This window comes from Lactuca sativa, chromosome 9, assembly GCF_002870075.4.
Source record: "Lactuca sativa cultivar Salinas chromosome 9, Lsat_Salinas_v11, whole genome shotgun sequence".
Classification (NCBI taxonomy): Eukaryota; Viridiplantae; Streptophyta; class Magnoliopsida; order Asterales; family Asteraceae; genus Lactuca; species Lactuca sativa.
In genome coordinates this window covers 144578396-144595255 of record NC_056631.2, presented here as the reverse complement: position 1 = coordinate 144595255, position 16860 = coordinate 144578396, and the positions used below count along the sequence as shown (strand labels likewise).

General features: G+C 41.7%; 1 protein-coding gene across 4 annotated transcripts; it reads right to left on the bottom strand.

Moving 5' to 3' along the window:
- Positions 1-11052: 11052 nt before the first annotated feature.
- On the bottom strand, positions 11053-14248 carry LOC111886146 (uncharacterized). 4 transcript variants are annotated; one of them, XM_052767241.1, is made up of 9 exons: positions 13981-14248; positions 13616-13765; positions 12712-13076; positions 12338-12635; positions 12166-12245; positions 11936-12011; positions 11657-11848; positions 11426-11554; positions 11053-11343 (listed from the first exon to the last, which is right to left on the bottom strand). In XM_052767241.1, the coding sequence occupies exons 4-9, from the start codon at positions 12527-12529 to the stop codon at positions 11179-11181; spliced, it is 834 nt and encodes a 277-aa protein (XP_052623201.1). In that variant the 5' UTR covers positions 12530-12635; positions 12712-13076; positions 13616-13765; positions 13981-14248; the 3' UTR covers positions 11053-11178. The 4 variants fall into 4 exon arrangements, with proteins under 4 accessions (XP_052623201.1, XP_042753953.1, XP_023738141.1 ...); XM_042898019.1 differs by having other exon boundaries at positions 13008-13076; XM_023882373.2 differs by lacking the exon at positions 13616-13765 and having other exon boundaries at positions 12338-12469; positions 13008-13076.
- Between the last annotated feature and the right edge of the window lie 2612 nt (positions 14249-16860).

Sequence of the window (16860 nt, the reverse complement as noted above, 5' to 3'; positions counted from 1 at the left end):
GGATCCCGCTCCGACTCGCCGAGTTCCTCCTTGGACTCGACGAGTTGGCCCTTTAACTTAGGGTTTTCCTTTCCTTTCTTGGTCTTTCTGATTATGGGTGTTACAACTCTCCCCCACTGAAACTAAACTTCGTCCTCGAAGTTTCTCGACGGCCAATCGCACTGCAATTTGCTTTCAACACTCTGCTTGATAGACCTAACATCTGCTGACTACCTTCGTTGGCCTTCCGCCCCGTCATTCTGACTAACATTAATCCTTGCGGATAATAATCTCGGGTCAACCCTGACCCTGAACATTTTGGAAACACAACTTACTCAACTGACAATCCTTCTGGTACTCTCCGAGTACTGCAACTGAACCCATAGGGGTTCACCCCCCCCCCCCCCTCCCTTTCCTTGTGCGTTTTCTTACCTTCCCAAGGCAATGTTCCATAACCAACTATTTCCTTTGTCACTGTGAAGGTCCTATCCTTCACCAAATCCATTACTCCCGCTACCTCCAGTACGGGTCATTACCACCAGTATCCACTAGACATTTCTCTCTACTATAATTTGGTGTCGAGCACCCCACGATTAACTAACTGAATTCCACCATAGACTGCTTACCAACACTGCTACTAACTGAAAATTTCTGCTATTCCTTATATGCCTTCCGAATGAACCGAGACCACCCTGGTCCCTACTAATCTATCAATATCTGGATTATCGGCTCCCACCGATCGCTAGCCCCAACATAACTTCTTGTCGCTCCCAGCGACTTCCGAGGAAACTTAGGCTACCTAGTACCGCCCCTTTACTCTGCCATTCAGGCGCTACAAGTCCTGGGATCCTCGATCCCCCTAACTTGACCCTAAGGTCCTTACCAGGTCCCACCTGTGTTACTAAAACTCACGAGCCTCGCCCATGGGTCTCACCCGACTATACTACTGAGCAACCCTGCTCTCAGGTCTCACCTATACTGCTACTCTCATACGGGCCTCGCCCACGGGTCTCACCCAACTACATCTTGGAGCGGCCTCTCCCAAGGTCTCACCTCTCTAGGGCTATGCAGGCAGCTCCGTACTATTCTCATCCACTACCCATTCCTGATCCCTATCTAATCACTAGGAGATAAGGGCCTTGCCCCAACTCCGCTAACGAAGCTACTAGGGAATGCAACGGCTACACCGTAGTCTTACAACATCTTCCATCTCTGACTGCTGCTGGAAAATGATGCGGCTCCCCCGCCGCTCCACCATGCTCTACATGTTGTCTCTGCCGCTGACTAATAACGCGAAAGCATCCCATGCTATCTGTCCTCAAGATCTTCATTCCGACTCACTCGAGTCCTACAGGTGATCCTCCAACCAGAATTCCCAACCACGTACTAACCATCACCCTTACACGCACTAACTGATGGGGAGTTTCTCAAACTCCCAACCCTGAACTCCTCAATCCATCAAACGTTGTGCCACTCCCTTTCCTTCTCATAGACCGCGTACTCATTCTGGATCTGCGTGCTCTTACCCTTGTACACTCGGAGGATTCTCCCCCACTTCGATCCTGCTTACACCTCGCTACTCAATGCTCGAAAAGAAATCCCATTCCTTGCTACCATTCCATAATCAATCTGCTGAGGAACCCCAAGCTTACCATAGCTAGGGATCTAACCAGTCCATTTCTAAAACTATACAGCTCTGAACTTGTGAGACATACCAAGTCCCTCCCACGCATGCTACAGTTACTGCATCCTAAGTAACCTTCTCCAATAGATCCCATCCCTTAACTACCATTCAAATATCCAAGGTATGCAGATGGCATATAACTCGATCACAAGAAAGTCGCACAAAATTAAAATACGCATACCAATAATGATGCAGAACCATAACAATATAATCATGCACAAATAAAAGAACTGAAAACGGAAGTCGCATACCTGCAACGTCCGACACTACTCGCGTCTCCAAGGTAGTCATCTGAAAATCCCTGCCTCCTACCGCAGGTGCCTCTACACGGCCCTGACGGTCGTCTGTGATCCTCAAAGTTGCAGGGGCAGGTGCCATCACCCGTCCTGCCGGAAGCAAACTAGGGCACTGGGCCTTCTTGTGGCCCCGCTGATTGCAGTGAAAACATATCAAGTATGATCCATGTGTGGTGGTAACAGTACAGTCCCTGCTAAAATGACCAGTCCGACCGCACTTGAAGCAGCCAGACTCACCACCGCTACCACTCCTGCACGCGCTCACGTGCGCCCTGCCACACTTCCCGCACCGGCTGCGGTCCTGATAATCCCTCGATCTCGAATCCGATCCCTTGGGCCTTTTGCCCGAGCCTGTGGCTACCTGAACCTCATCCGGCTTTCTCTTCCGGATCTGCTCCAAATCGATTTCCCTCTCTCTGGCCTGAGAAATCATATCTTCCAGCGCCTTACAGCCGGACCTGCTCACGAACTCCCTGATGTCAGCCCTCAACATCTCGTGATATCGAGCCTTCTTCATCTCCTCATCCGCGACATATTGCGGTACAAGAAAAGCCCTCTCCCTGAACTTGGCGGTGATCTCCGCCACAGTCTCAGCAGTCTGCGTCAAATCCTGAAACTCCTGTGCCAACTGCTGCACCTCAATAATCGGTGAAAACTCAGCCCTAAACCTGGCTGAGAAATTGCTCCACGTCATCGCGTCCAACGCGGCATAATCACCAATGGCATGACCAATCTCCTCCCACCAATCCCTCGCTCTGTCCTTCAGAAGGCAGGAGGCGAGTCTAACCTTGTCCCCCTCAGGGCACCGGCTCGTACCGAACGTGTTGGCAACATCAGCCAACCACCTGATGCTAGCAATGGGGTCCCTAGCCCCATGATAATTTGGTGCCCCGCAAGCCCTGAACTCTCGGAATGTCAAAGTACGCGCTCCCATCAAAGCCATCATCTCGGTACGGAAGGCTCCCAGCCTCTCATCCAAGATCTCCAGTATACCCTCCTTGACCGTGCCAAAGCTCACAGGAGTCTGGTCTAGTATGTTGCGCGTAACCTCAGCTGATATCAACTCCCTCATCCGCTCCTCGAGCTGCTCGGCTCCTGAACCCGAGCCTGATCCCTCTCCGGCGCCTGATTCGCCCACTGGTTTCTCTCGCAATGTCACCATGTTGAAAATATAATACATCCACTTATCAGAATACTTATCACTGTTGCGAGACCCAACACACGCACTACCAGTTTCCTGGTCTCGTCTCGGCTTTTCCCGAATCGAGTACGGATCCTATGTTTTCAGTAGTACGGGCCCATACTACCTTCCACATCTATCCGTACTTTCCTCAAGAACTGCTTCGACTCCACCAGGTCCCTTTTCCACTACTACTGCTCCCAGCACTACCTCATCCTAGTCTTGCCCTAGGGAAACCTCTGACTCAAATCAAACCAATCCTCAGCCGTTGAAGGCCTCCTTATGATGCCAATTAGCCATCACCTGGATACCATCACATGTGACGAGGTTCAGATAATCCTTTGAGTAAAAGGCTCATCCCTACAACAATTGGACTCAAACAAGAGCTGCGTAATAGGGCCAAATCCAGCACTCTGAGATTATTCAACCCTGATCACATTTGACATGACGTATCCACCTAATGGCTAGCTCCCATCACTCGGAGTCCCACAATGCACAAAGCAAGTAGCATTTAGACAAGGGAAAATCTAACCATAACATACTCAAGCAATCATAATCTCATATCAAGAATTTGTACTAGCATGCAACACAAGCTCATAAACTCATGCATAACCTAAATAGGCTATCCTACTACTGTCTAACCAGCACTATCATGCAGCTCAAAAGCACATATAACAGGCACATAAGGCATCCTCCCTAGATCCTTAGTCCTAATCTTGCATGTTGTTCTATCAACTGATAATCATAACATAAACTTGTATGGGTATTTTGGGGTACTTACTTGAGCTCGGTTGATTGCATGCACCACACCCATTTTCTCTTTTCAAAATTCTTTTCTTTCTGAATTCTTTTTGCTTTTCTAAAACTGTTTTCTTTCTCAAACTCTTTTTACAACACTGTCTTTTCATTTTGAAAACTTCTATACCAATTCCTTAGTTTGAGTTCAGACACACCCGAGAGTACATCCAAATCCCTCAAACCAAGGCTCTGATACCAACTTGTAACGTCCAAAAAATCCGTACTAAAAATATTTTTTATAAATCATTTCTAAAACCATATTCATAAAAGATATCATAAACCATATCACAATTCAGAGTATTAATTTTCAAAACATATGCACATTATCAGAGTAAAACATCCCAGGCTGTCTAATCTATGGTGCGTGCCATGCGATCACCCCGAGCTCTTCCCTCCACTACCGGAAGTACCTAAAACCAAAACTGAAAACCATAAGCACGAAGCTTAGTGAGTTCCCCCAACCTACCACATACCATGCATAAACACATACTGCACATACTGGGCCACGCCCGCTACTTCGGGCCTCTCCCGCTACAACGGCTCCGCCGCCCCAGGCCCCGCCTGGCTTCGAGCCCCGCTCGGATACAGATCTGTTTCACTTAGGCCTCGCCTGTCACTGGGCCTCCCCCGCTAACATATACTAACACATAGGCACATCACAACACATAAGCTAACATATACTAATAAATCCTATCCTGAGGCCTCGCCTATCTTGGGCCTCGCCCCTGTTCTGCTACTGATGAGTCATGGAACCCCGTCCAAGTTCCTACTGATAATGAGATACGGGACCAGCCCACACTCACTCTTTCCCTAACTTGGGCCTCGCCCCTGTTCTGCTGCTAATGAGATGTGGAACACCGTCCACACTCTGCTATTGGTGAGATACGGTACCCCGCCCACACTCACTTCCCTACCAGACACATACATGTATCACACAGACAACAAGTATACTCTATCATGCAAACCATTCCTTGGGCGCCCGCCCGCTATCGATGGAGATTGGTCCTAATTATCACACTGACATACCGTGCCTAGGGCTAACCCCTGGGTCTTCCTACTAATATCTACATGGGCCAGCATTGTGGCTTTAGACCCATTCACACAAAGGGAAACTCACCTGGTCTGCTGAACTTGCTGGTAACCCCTCTGGATGCTGACCAACAATTCCCTGAACCGCTGCTCCACTAGCTCCCCGAGCTACCAATATCAAAACATATATCATTTAGCTTAACTGACCTCCAAAAGTCAACTAAGTCAACTCTGGTCAAATTCAACCCTCCAGATCAACCCTACTCGCCGAGTCTGCCTACTAACTCGCCGAGTTCACATGCTCAGAGTCCTTCCATTCGCGAATCGACTCGCCGAGTCAGACCATGACTCGCCGAGTCCACCGATTTTCGAGTCATGTCCTGACCAACTCACTGAGTCTCCACCCGACTCACTGATTCGAGTCTTACCTTGAAGGGTTCGGGTTTTCGCAACCTGACTCGCCGAGTCCAAGGCAAACTTCAACAGACTCGCCGAGTTGTTCTTCCAACTCGCCGAGTTCCTGCCCAACTTCATCCAACTCGCCGAGTCCACCCATGTGACTCGCTGAGTCGCTCCAGTTCTTAATCCATTTAGTGGCTTTTCGAGCCATGCTGTGGCTCCAAACTGTAGATCCACTCTTCCCAAGTCTATTCCTCACGTAAAGGTAAAGTGAAACCAAAGAGATATGAGCTGAAAACACTTTAGGGCTAGGGCTTGGGGCAAAGATGCTTTACCAACACACCAAGAACTGATACTTTAAGACTCTCTAGGCCAGAATACACTTAGATCTGAAGGGATCCATCTTGAGGACGTCCAAATCCCGAAATGCATCATACTAGGTCCAAAATCTCATAAAGAGGGACATGAAGAGATCTAACAAATAACAAGACAAGGAAGGAACTTGAATACCAAAATGAGTAGAAAAAGAGATGAATCTTCTGGATCAACAACCTTCCTCTTGAACCCTCTACTCCTTCTTCTCCTTCTAGGCTTCAAGAACACTTAAATCCTTCAATATTGGCTCACACACTCAAAGAAAGCACTAGGGTTTCATGGGTTAACTTCTTGACAATGGGGGCTACAAATGATGATGATAGAAGGAGAATGTGATGTTTAAATACTGCACAAAGTCCCAGATATAGGGTTTCCCAATACAGACCGGACTCGCCGAGTCCCTTTTTCCGACTCACCGAGTTGGTTACTTACTCGATCCCCCAAATCCCGCTCCGACTCGCCAAGTTCCTCCTTGGACTCAATGAGTTGGCCCTTTAACTTAGGGTTTTGCTTTCCTTTCTTGGTCTTTCTGATTATGGGTGTTACATAATGTTGGATGGCTTGAAGAAGAGCCAGAAGATGATCATCCAATCCCTTTAGATGATCACCATGCTGAAGGATTTGTTGATGGTTCTAATTCCGAGCCTGAAGTCAATAACCTACCCCCGGTGGCTCCCATTCCAAATCCTAACCCTCGTCCGGCTTTTCAAGGCCCGACACCTCCTTGGGTGGAAAGCTTGGAAACATGGAGCCAAGAGCAGAATCAGCCCATGCCATTCAATGGAGACCGAAGCTTTATGACCTGAGCGAAGGAGGTTCAGCAGACAGAGTCTTGCCAATCTTGGTCCGTAGAGTTTCCCGAAACGAAATCCATGGCAAGACAGCTCTACATCGAATCACGGAAGTTAATGCCAATGCGAGAATGCATACCATCCGCACCATTCATTTGGAAGATGCTCGTGAGAGATCTAGGAGAGACCACGAGGCCCTACAGCAAGATATTTCTGTGACTCGGGCGGAAGTCATACAGCTCCAAGTACGCCAAAGGGTGTACGAAAGGCACCTGCTTGATATGGAGCGCCAGCTAGCTGAACTAAGGGTTCACCCGAGGGATAACCGTCACCAGTAGGAGATACCCTACCTTTCTTTCTTTGATATAAGGAATCGTCTTCCTATCTATGCTCCAAGTAGCACTTTTCTATGTAACTATCCCTGTACTGTAAGTGCTATTTAGTTAGTCCTTTATTTTGTCAAAACTTTTCTACTTCGGATATGATGTAAGACCTACTCCAAGGTCAATTTTCCCGAACTTATTACATCTTCAATATCAATAATATTGGCGGTCGGCTAATTCCTGTGACAATCCTTGTTCAAATACTTTCATTCGACTATCGTTAGAATTCTATCTAAACCTCACTTTCGTCAAATTATTGAGCGGTGGTAATTTAGCTCAAGGATCACTTCCAATTCTTGTCGAATGTTGGATCATGTTATCCACCAACCAATGATAGCCTAGTTCGAAATATCAAATCGTCTAGTGACCATTCTATGAACTTACTTCAACTCTTTACCAGTACTGCATCATGGGAATGTAGGTCAAACCATTGAGAGCAGTTTAACAAAATGGAAAATTTACATTTACGTAAAAGAGTAGAATACATCTAGTGCCAACCATAATCACTCACGAACTCCTTTTCTTTCATATAACATAATCATGTCATCATCCAGAAATGGTCAGTCAAACGACGAAACCCCGATCCTTCATATAGACTCCGCTACATTCCAAGCTGTCGTAACAGCTGTTGTGACCGTTGTCATGGCACAATTCCATTCTAACAACCCAAACGAAAGTAGAAATAACATCCATGTTTCAGACCAAAGTAACAACCAAGGAAACCAACAAACGCCAACCCACGAGGGCACCTTAACACAGAAACAAAAGAGTAAGAAGTGAATATTCTAGGATAAGAAGTGAAAATCATCCCAAAAATCGGCCAAGACACAGCAACCAGCGGCAGCCTTTGCAGCCACGACATTGGTTGCTCCTACTACCGTTTGTACCAGAATTCCAGCTACCCATATCCCGGAAATGCGGTATGCTGGAAACCTACCAAGGTGCAAAAAGTGCACTTTTCATCACCTGGGTGCCTGCTGAAAGTTGCATTGTGAGAATTGCAACAAGAACGGGCACACTACCCGATTCTACAGAGCACATATCCATAACATACTTCAACCACCAACGTCGAAATTAGTCGTATATGTCATTTATGTGGGGTGATGGGACACTTCAAGAGGGACTGCCCAACAGAGAAGAACGACGGGGGAACAGGAGGAGTTTGACCTCAGAATAACAAAAGGCCTTAAAGGGCCCTACTATAATATAGGTACGCTTCCAAACAACAATAATTAATTATACTTATAAACTGTTAAAAACTAGTGCAACTCGAGTCTTATCTTTTGCGAGATCCCGTCAGTCAAGGGACTCACGTGCTGCGTATACTTGCTTTTGTAGTATACCTTGTTCGCAGCAGTAGTTTCATAGATAAAACTAAAGTACTGAAAATCTGTCAAAGTTGCACCGTTATGTTTTTGTAACACCTTCCTAAATTAGTCTAACGCCTTTTATTCCGAGTAGTCCGACATTACCATGTGACTTGAGTCTATTCGATCCTCTCAATGCCAATTTCGTGCGCAAATTTATTTTCCCCGTAATCTCCTTAATAGCGAAGCCTTCATTCCAAAACTCCAAGGTACTCATGCACAGAGTATCTTATGTTTCGTATCCTTCTCGAAGAAACCTCAACAAACCTCCCCGGAATACCACTCGTACAATACGTCAAGTTCAATCAGAAGACCTATACGGTTAATCTATTGCGGAGGAAGGTATATGCAAGGGTAGTATATAATCAAGGTTCTACAGGATTAGGATTGATGATTCCGCTTTAACTTCTTTTCCTTGTTTGGATGTGAGCTTAGAGAAGAATCACTTATTCGACTGCCTTTTCAATCTTAATTATATACGACTTGTATACGCGAAGTTGTGATTGATAAACCAAAAATGACTTCTGATAGATGAACTTAACGACGGAGACTACTCAAGGCTACGAGTGATCGTGTTGCCATGCAAATAAACTTAGAATCCAATCAAGTGCCTTTTCTGCCGATCGGGACAAGAGATACAGATAGAACAGAAGTACCTATCATTTTCCTTACTTCATGAGTGATCGTACTTTCTTTTGAATCTTCCCGACATCTTTCCATAAGAACTCCCAGGATTTCCTCCACAATATCAAGTTGAGTTCAGAATCAACTTAGTTCCAGGGGCTACCCCGTAGCCAAATCGCCCTATCGTCTAGCACCTGCAGAGATGCAAGAACTGTCTAGTCAACTTAACGAATTGCTCAGCAAGGGCTTTGTAAGACAAAGCTTCTCACCCTGGAGAGCTCCGGTCTTGTTCATCAAGAAGAATGTCGGATCGTTTTGTATGTACATCGACTATGGAGAGCTCAACAAACTTACCGTTAAGAATCGTTACCCTCTGCCTCGCATAGATGATTAATTTGACCAACTGCAAGGGGCGAATTACTTTTCAAAGATAGATCTGAGATCTGGGTGTCACCAATTACGAGTGCTAGAGGAAGACGTCCCAAAGACGGCCTTTCGAACTCGTTACGGACACTACGAGTTTGTAGTGGTGCCATTCGGATTGACCAATGCACCCGCAGTGTTCATAGACTTAATGAATAGGATATGTCGTCCTTAATTGGATCAGTTCGTCATTGCCTTCATAGATGACATACTTTTCTACTCTCGTAGTAAGGAAGATCATAGTAAGCATCTACGTCAAATCTTGGAAACTTTACGATCAGAGAAGCTCTACGCGAAGTTCTCTAAATGCGAGTTTTGGATTCGAAGAGTAGAATTCCTGGGTCACGTTGTTATTAAAGAGGGAATTCATGTGGGCCTTTCCAAAAATCAAAGCCATTGAGAACTGGTCAGGACCGAAGACGCCTACCAAAATTCGCCAATTTCTAGGCCTCGTTGGCTACTATCGTAGGTTCATTCATAACTTCTCTCGAATTGTGAAACCTTTTACGACTTTGACCCAGAAGGGAGTGGCCTTTGACTAGGAAGAGAAGCAAGAGAAAGCGTTCCAAAAAACCGAAGCGGGCATTATGCTCCGCACCGATACTATCCCTCCCAGAAAGAATGGAAGACTTTGTGGTCTCCTGTGATACATCCAATCAAGGGCTCGGTTGTGCTCTGATGTAGCGAGGTAAGGTCATTACCTATGCCTCCCGTCAGCTTAACCACCAACCACATCCATCAGTATATAGTTGTCGACATCATTACCTCTTACCACCATCAAATTCACCACTATCACCACCATCGTTACCTACTACCGCCTCTACCATTCCTACCTCTTACCACTATCATATATGGACCTCATACACTCTAAGGGTGCACGAAGTGAGGTTATTTTTTTGGTTTTGGGTTGGAAGTACCGGGGTACCTCCAAGATGATGGCCCGTTCTAAATCGATATCGCCAATTTGCTTGTTTCAGCGGATTGCTCAAGTCTCTCTCTCTCTCTCTCTCTCTCTCTCTCTCTCTCTCTCTCTCTCTCTCTCTCTCTCTCTCTCTCTCTCATGCATTAGTTAGTTGTATAAAAAAACAGAATTTACAACTTAATATAACATTTGAGATATTCATTCACAACTTAAAACTTACATATCACAATATAGCATTTCATCAAACGTCTTGTGTGCATCCTGTCTCCATACCAAATCAGTTATCAGATAGATAGAGATACTCCTATGGTGTTGGTGGTTAACGGCAATAGTGATGGCTACAGTTTTGAGATAATCCGGCTAGTTAGATCTAGATCTAACATGTTCCGGTGGTTTAAAGAGAAACAAAAACTCAAACAATGATCATGGGGCATCGGATGTTAGACACAGTTGTGAAACGGTTCTGGTGGTGGCAACAATATTTATTTGGTATTTGTTATTGAAAATGTGTACGTGTCTCAAAACATTGTACTTGCGTTGATATTGGTCAGATTTGAGTTTGGTAAATTTTGATTAATCCCCAGAAGCATCTAACGCGTGAAAAATTGTGCATTCTCTTCTCAGTGATATACCAGAATTTGGAGTGTGTTCATTATTTATCCGCCCCATTCAAAGCCTCTTTGGAGCTAATTCTTTTTAAGTAGAGTTAGTGCTCTAATTGATAAACACATCATTCCACATTATAAGTCTTACTATAATATATTTATTTCAGTTAACGAAAGTAATATGTTGATTCAAACTCTAGAGAAAGGGAAGAAAAGCTAGAATATATAATGATTTAACCATCTAAAACAAAGTGAAAATATGAGCCAACATATCTGGAAAGTTGTACAAGCAATTATATAATGGGATTGATTCTAAATTCTAGTTACTCTTCGGTGTTTTCAGCATTAGCTCCCTTGAGATGTAAATGTTTTTCCCTTTTTTGGAAATCCGTCAGACCTTTCCCACTTCCAGTCACACCCACCTTCCCAAAAGGATCATCAGGAGATTTAAATATGCTTTCCTTCTTCCGCCCCGAAAAGAACCCAATCTGTCAACCACTTATTAATTATTATCATTACATATATTATATAAAAAAAAAAAAAAAAAAAAAAAAAAAAAACCAATTATACCTTCTTAGCACGACCTTTGGTGGTTTGAAATTGTTGCCATGCATTTTGTCTCTTATTTTGTGTAACCTCAATTTGTTCCTTTCGCATCTTTGACTTGAAAGCATGTATCTTCTTCCGCTTAGCAGCTTTCTGCACATTAATCAAAAATCATTATTTATTTGTTTACTATTTATTAAAAAATAATTAATGAAAGTAACAAAAAAAAAAGATAGGTTGGTTGTTATTTTGTACCACATCCTCAGGATCTTCGGGTTCGATCCGAAGTTTTGCGGGTAAGCTTTTTGACTGGAAGTCCACGTCAGCAGTAGCTGCTTGGGCAATCTTGCGTTTAAGAGCTAGCTTAGTGGCTTCTGCTTCCTTTTCAGCTTCCACAAGAGGATCAACAATACCTTCTTCTATAGCCCTAACATTAGCAGGATCAACCTGAACATATATATATTTCAATAAATATTTCTTTATTATCACTTTTTTTTCTTTCCATTTTGCAGAAAAGTAAAAACAGATTGATACCTCTTCCTTATTTCCCCACCCACTGTAAGCAACTAAATATCCATTTGGTGTAAACGCTTCAATCGTTGCATCATACCTGCATATTCAACTGAATCAAACATAGATAAGACAGAAAAAATAAAACAATTGGTGGCAAAACCAAAAAATAGATTTTTATGTTCAAATAGGAAAAAACAACTTTTCTTTGTGAAAAAAAAAATGTTTGGTTTTTAAAAAGACAAAAGACATACCATTCGCCATCTTCACTATAAACAGCTTGAACTTGAGCACCAATAGGAAGCTTGTGACCATCATACATTCCACTTGAGACCTTAACGAAAATAATAATTAAAAAAAAAAATGTGAAGTTGATTAAAAAAGGGTTTAAAATAGAGAACATAACAACTGAGTGAAGAAACTTACAGCATCATTCTGAAAGGTACCTCCAGAATGGTGAAAACCAGGGGATAAATCAGCACTTGTCCCAATTCCCACTTCAGAATTCCCAGCTTCTTCATGTGCAGTTGCTAAAAGTTCTTCGGTCAAAGCAATCACCTGCAGCAAAAAAAAAAAAAAGTCAAACCTTAAAACGCTTTGTAGTTTTTGTTTCCACATCAGTAAGATAAAAATGGTGTTGTTTCAAACTCATAATCTTAGTGAACATCTGAAATCAGGAGACAGAGGTAGAAGTAGATTGGCCATCACAACACATAGCAGACACCTGCACAGAAATCAAGATACAAGAAGTGATGGACATCTTTGATGGAGTTTCCAAATCCAAATATTTTTCTATTCACCTTCTAAACCCAAGATCATCAGGGCTCTCTCTTGTCACTTAAATACATACTACACTTCAAATAACATAATTTTAAAGATATTATAATTAGTTTTAAATCGGTTTATTGTGTCGAAACAATGCTACATACAACATGATGAACATCATTGTTTTTGGTCTGTTTACTGTGTTCAACACTTTTATGAAGAAAACAGATAGAGATGTAGAGGAAAGTTAAATGCCAAGTCAAACCATACTCAAAGTCAAAGCAACAAACAATTCAAATTGGAGAAATGTGACAAATTTATGTTGGATCACCTCCACAAGCTCTTTCTCCACATCAGCATACTCAGAATTTCCAGGGTCATCCTTCAAAAGCTTCCTCACCTGATTGTTAACAAGGAGTTCTTGCAAGTTAGTACACAGTGTATTACATTTATACAGAATAAAAATGAAAAATGATGTTTGTTTTCTTGAGGAAGAAACTAAAAACAAAGAAAATATACATAGCTTTTGTTAGTATTGAGCTTGGAACAACAACCTATAGGTTTCAGATAGTTAATAAGATATAAACTGGATGAAATGTGGATTGAGAAAAACATATTTCCAAGTTCCAAATCAAAGGGAAAAAATCCTATCAAATAACATTAGCTACAAACCTAATACAGATCAACTACCCCTTTTTCAGCTGGGGAGAACTAGCCTATGCATTTCTAAAGAGGCCCAAAGAAACTGCAGCCTGAACATTTTAAATAACTGAATATCTATCTACTTGCATTCTGTATCAGAGGAAATTACTGTCTAATAAGATCACTGGAGCATGTTGAGCAGTTGAGTCCTCAATTGACATAAGTACTCATCCAAAAGCTTAGATTGATACAGCAACATAGTCATTCAATTGTATCGATTATCTAAAGATAGTTTACCTATGTCCGTTGTTGATACTTATCAACAAGCATTTATGTATGTTCATCAATAGTATGGAGATAGGCTTGCACTTTCAAAAATCAAATAGTGTGGATGACAAGATATCAGAAAGATTCCACTTCACTCGTAAGCATGACGGAAAATCAACCCTACATCATACAGTCGACGACAACAAACATACCCACAAGGGACAACAAAAATTAGGATTCAAACAAAACTCTAAATTCTATTCTCTAATCAAGTTCATTCAACTGCCCAAAACGCAAGACAAAAAAATCTAATTATATCAGAAAAAAAAAAAAAAAAGTATAATTCCAGCGAAAATGAATGATCACTATATGCACATAAGCCAAATTGCAAGTACCTCTTGAAGCTGTTGTCTGTAAGTAGAGAGATTTGAAGAGAGCTCCTCTATGCTGACCTCCTCGCCCCCTCCCTCCATGCTTCTCCTTTGTGTTTTTATTTCTTTCTTTCTTTCTTTTGCGGTTGGATTCCTTGGTTTAGTGCATCCAAATACGCAATAACAGTACGAATTCGATTAGTACTGTGATTTAAGATGCTCGTAAGATAAAACCCTAACAATATTTATCGAGGAGAACAAGAATATGACGAACGGGAACCCTAATTGATATTTCAGTGATCTTTATTCTGACAAACTTCGATTGGCTAAATAGTAGAAATACACATATGGCCCCTAGACAAACTAATATTTTTCTCATGTGCCCCTTAGAGAAACATTTGTTCTCAATTGTCCCCTACAAACATTTGGTATCAACAATGTTAACCAAAAAACTAGACAAAACTGCACAAATGGTCCCTGTGGTTTACACAAAATTGCCACTTTGGTCCAAAAAAGTTTTGGCTAGCACCACAAGTCCAAAGTTTTCATTTTCTTGTATATTTGGTCCAATGGGTTAACTTCCGTCTATTTCTCTCTGTTAAGTTATGTTTGACTAGTCAAATCAGGGATATTTTGGTCATTCCCTATTTATGCCCCTTATTTTATATTAATAAAGGAGAGCTATAAGAACGAATCCCAATCCCTCTTCTTTGTCGTCGTTCTCATTTTGGTCTTCTTCAACTCTGCGATCGATTTCTTCAAGAAATCAAAATCAAAAATGGTGCTTTGTTTTTGTGGTAAAATGGCCATAGTTCGCACAGCATGGACTGATAAAAATCCAGGTAGACGCTTCTGGGGATGCCCTACTGAGATAGGCAAATGTTTTTTTTTTTTTGGATTTCAGCATAAATCTCCCATTACATGTTACGATCTTCTTTTGTTTCTTAAATTTTGAAGGGATCCAAATGTCGATTTATTGGGTGGTTTGATGGTCCAATTTGTGAACGTTCAAAAACTATTATACCTGGTCTACTGAGGTCAATCAACAAATTGAAGTGACAAAACACAAGACTCAAGTGTTACCTCTTATGCAGTTTGGTGTTGTTCGTGTTTGTTCTGGTTTATAAGAAGTAGATTGAAGTGTAATGGTTTGGGTGGTTTCTAAGCAGTATATTGAAGTGTAATGGTTTAGGTAGTGTTTTAATGTTTTTGGTAGTATTTTGTTTAAGCAATGTAATCTTTTGGGCAATACTTTGTGGTAGTCTTTTGTGGTTAAAATGTAAGCAATGTAAGACATGTTTTGCAAGAATTTGTCAGTGGTGATTATATTTGGTAAGTACATTTTGACCAATTTATTTTGTTTGTGGTTTTGTTGAAAAGGGCATATTGGTCAATTTATTTTGTATGTGGTTTACACATTATCAATGACAAATGTATGTTTTGTTTAAAAGGGCATATTGATCGATTTATTTAGTTTGTGGTTTACACATTATGAATGATAATTGTATGTTTTGTTTAAAAGGGAATATTGGTCAATTTATTTTGTATGTGGTTTACACATTATAATTGACAAATGTATGTTTTGTTTAAAAGGGCATATTGATCAATTTATTTAGTTTGTGGTTTACACATTATGAATGACAATGGTATGTTTTGTTTAAAAGGGCATATTGGTCAATTTATTTTGTATGTGGTTTACACATTATCAATGACAAATGTATGTTTTGTTTAAAAGGGCATATTGATCAATTTATTTAGTTTGTGGTTTACACATTATGAATGACAATTGTATGTTTTGTTTAAAAGGGCATATTGGTCAAGTTCTACAACAAAAAGTTATACATGAGAATAACATCAAGACATTAAACATAACATAAGCCATTACATCAAATCCAGTGTAAATTGTTCCCATACATCACAAGAGTACACTATCAAGTACCAAAAATAACATCCAAAATGCTTAAACCCCATAACACATAAAGTACTACACATACAATACACATAAACATAACATTATCCCAAAAAGCCACTTATACCCCTACATACATCAAAATCCCTTGAAATCCAATCACTTACCCCATTGACCTTTGCAAGTTCTAGCATTGTGCCCTTTAATTTTACACTTGCTGCAAGTTACTTGGATAAACTTTCATGTAAGCTTTCCACTCCCACTAGCAATATGGCTTTGACTCCCACTACCACTAGCAACATTTTCTCCTTTCTTCTGGATTTTTTCCTCTGCAGATTGCCTCCTCTTTTTCTTGGGCCTTCCATGCTGATTTTTGTGTAGAGGAAGGGTGATTTTAATTGGGCATTCACTTATAGGCCACATTGATCGACCTTTAATAGGCTCTACCTTGTACACATAAGCTGCTTTCCATGTTTCTAGCCAGTGTACCCTGTGGGCATAAGTGTGCAGCTCTCCAACTTCCTCACCATTATCTGCTTTGTCATTTAGGACTGCAATGACATGCTTACAAGGGAGTCCTGTTAATTCCCACTTCCTACAACTGCATACTCTTTCAACCATGTCAACAACATGTTGATCATGCCATGGCCCTTGCACTTGGTATTTATCTGACCCATTTCACCTAACTGTGTACTGAGATTCCCAATTAATATTCTTTTCCATGATCTTTGTTGCAGATGGGGTTAGTGGACCAACACACTTCTTTTTCACCTTTATGACATTGCATATTCTTTTCATCATATACTCCCTAATGTACTCCAAGCAGGTTATCAGTGGTTTGTCCCTTCCCTCAATCAATTTGCTATTAAAAACTTCACAAAGATTATTCAGAAGCATATCTGAAACTGCTCTACCTGAAAACACCACAATAATATCAGGATCAAACATATAATAACACAAAAGGATCAAACATATACCAACACAAAAGGATCAAA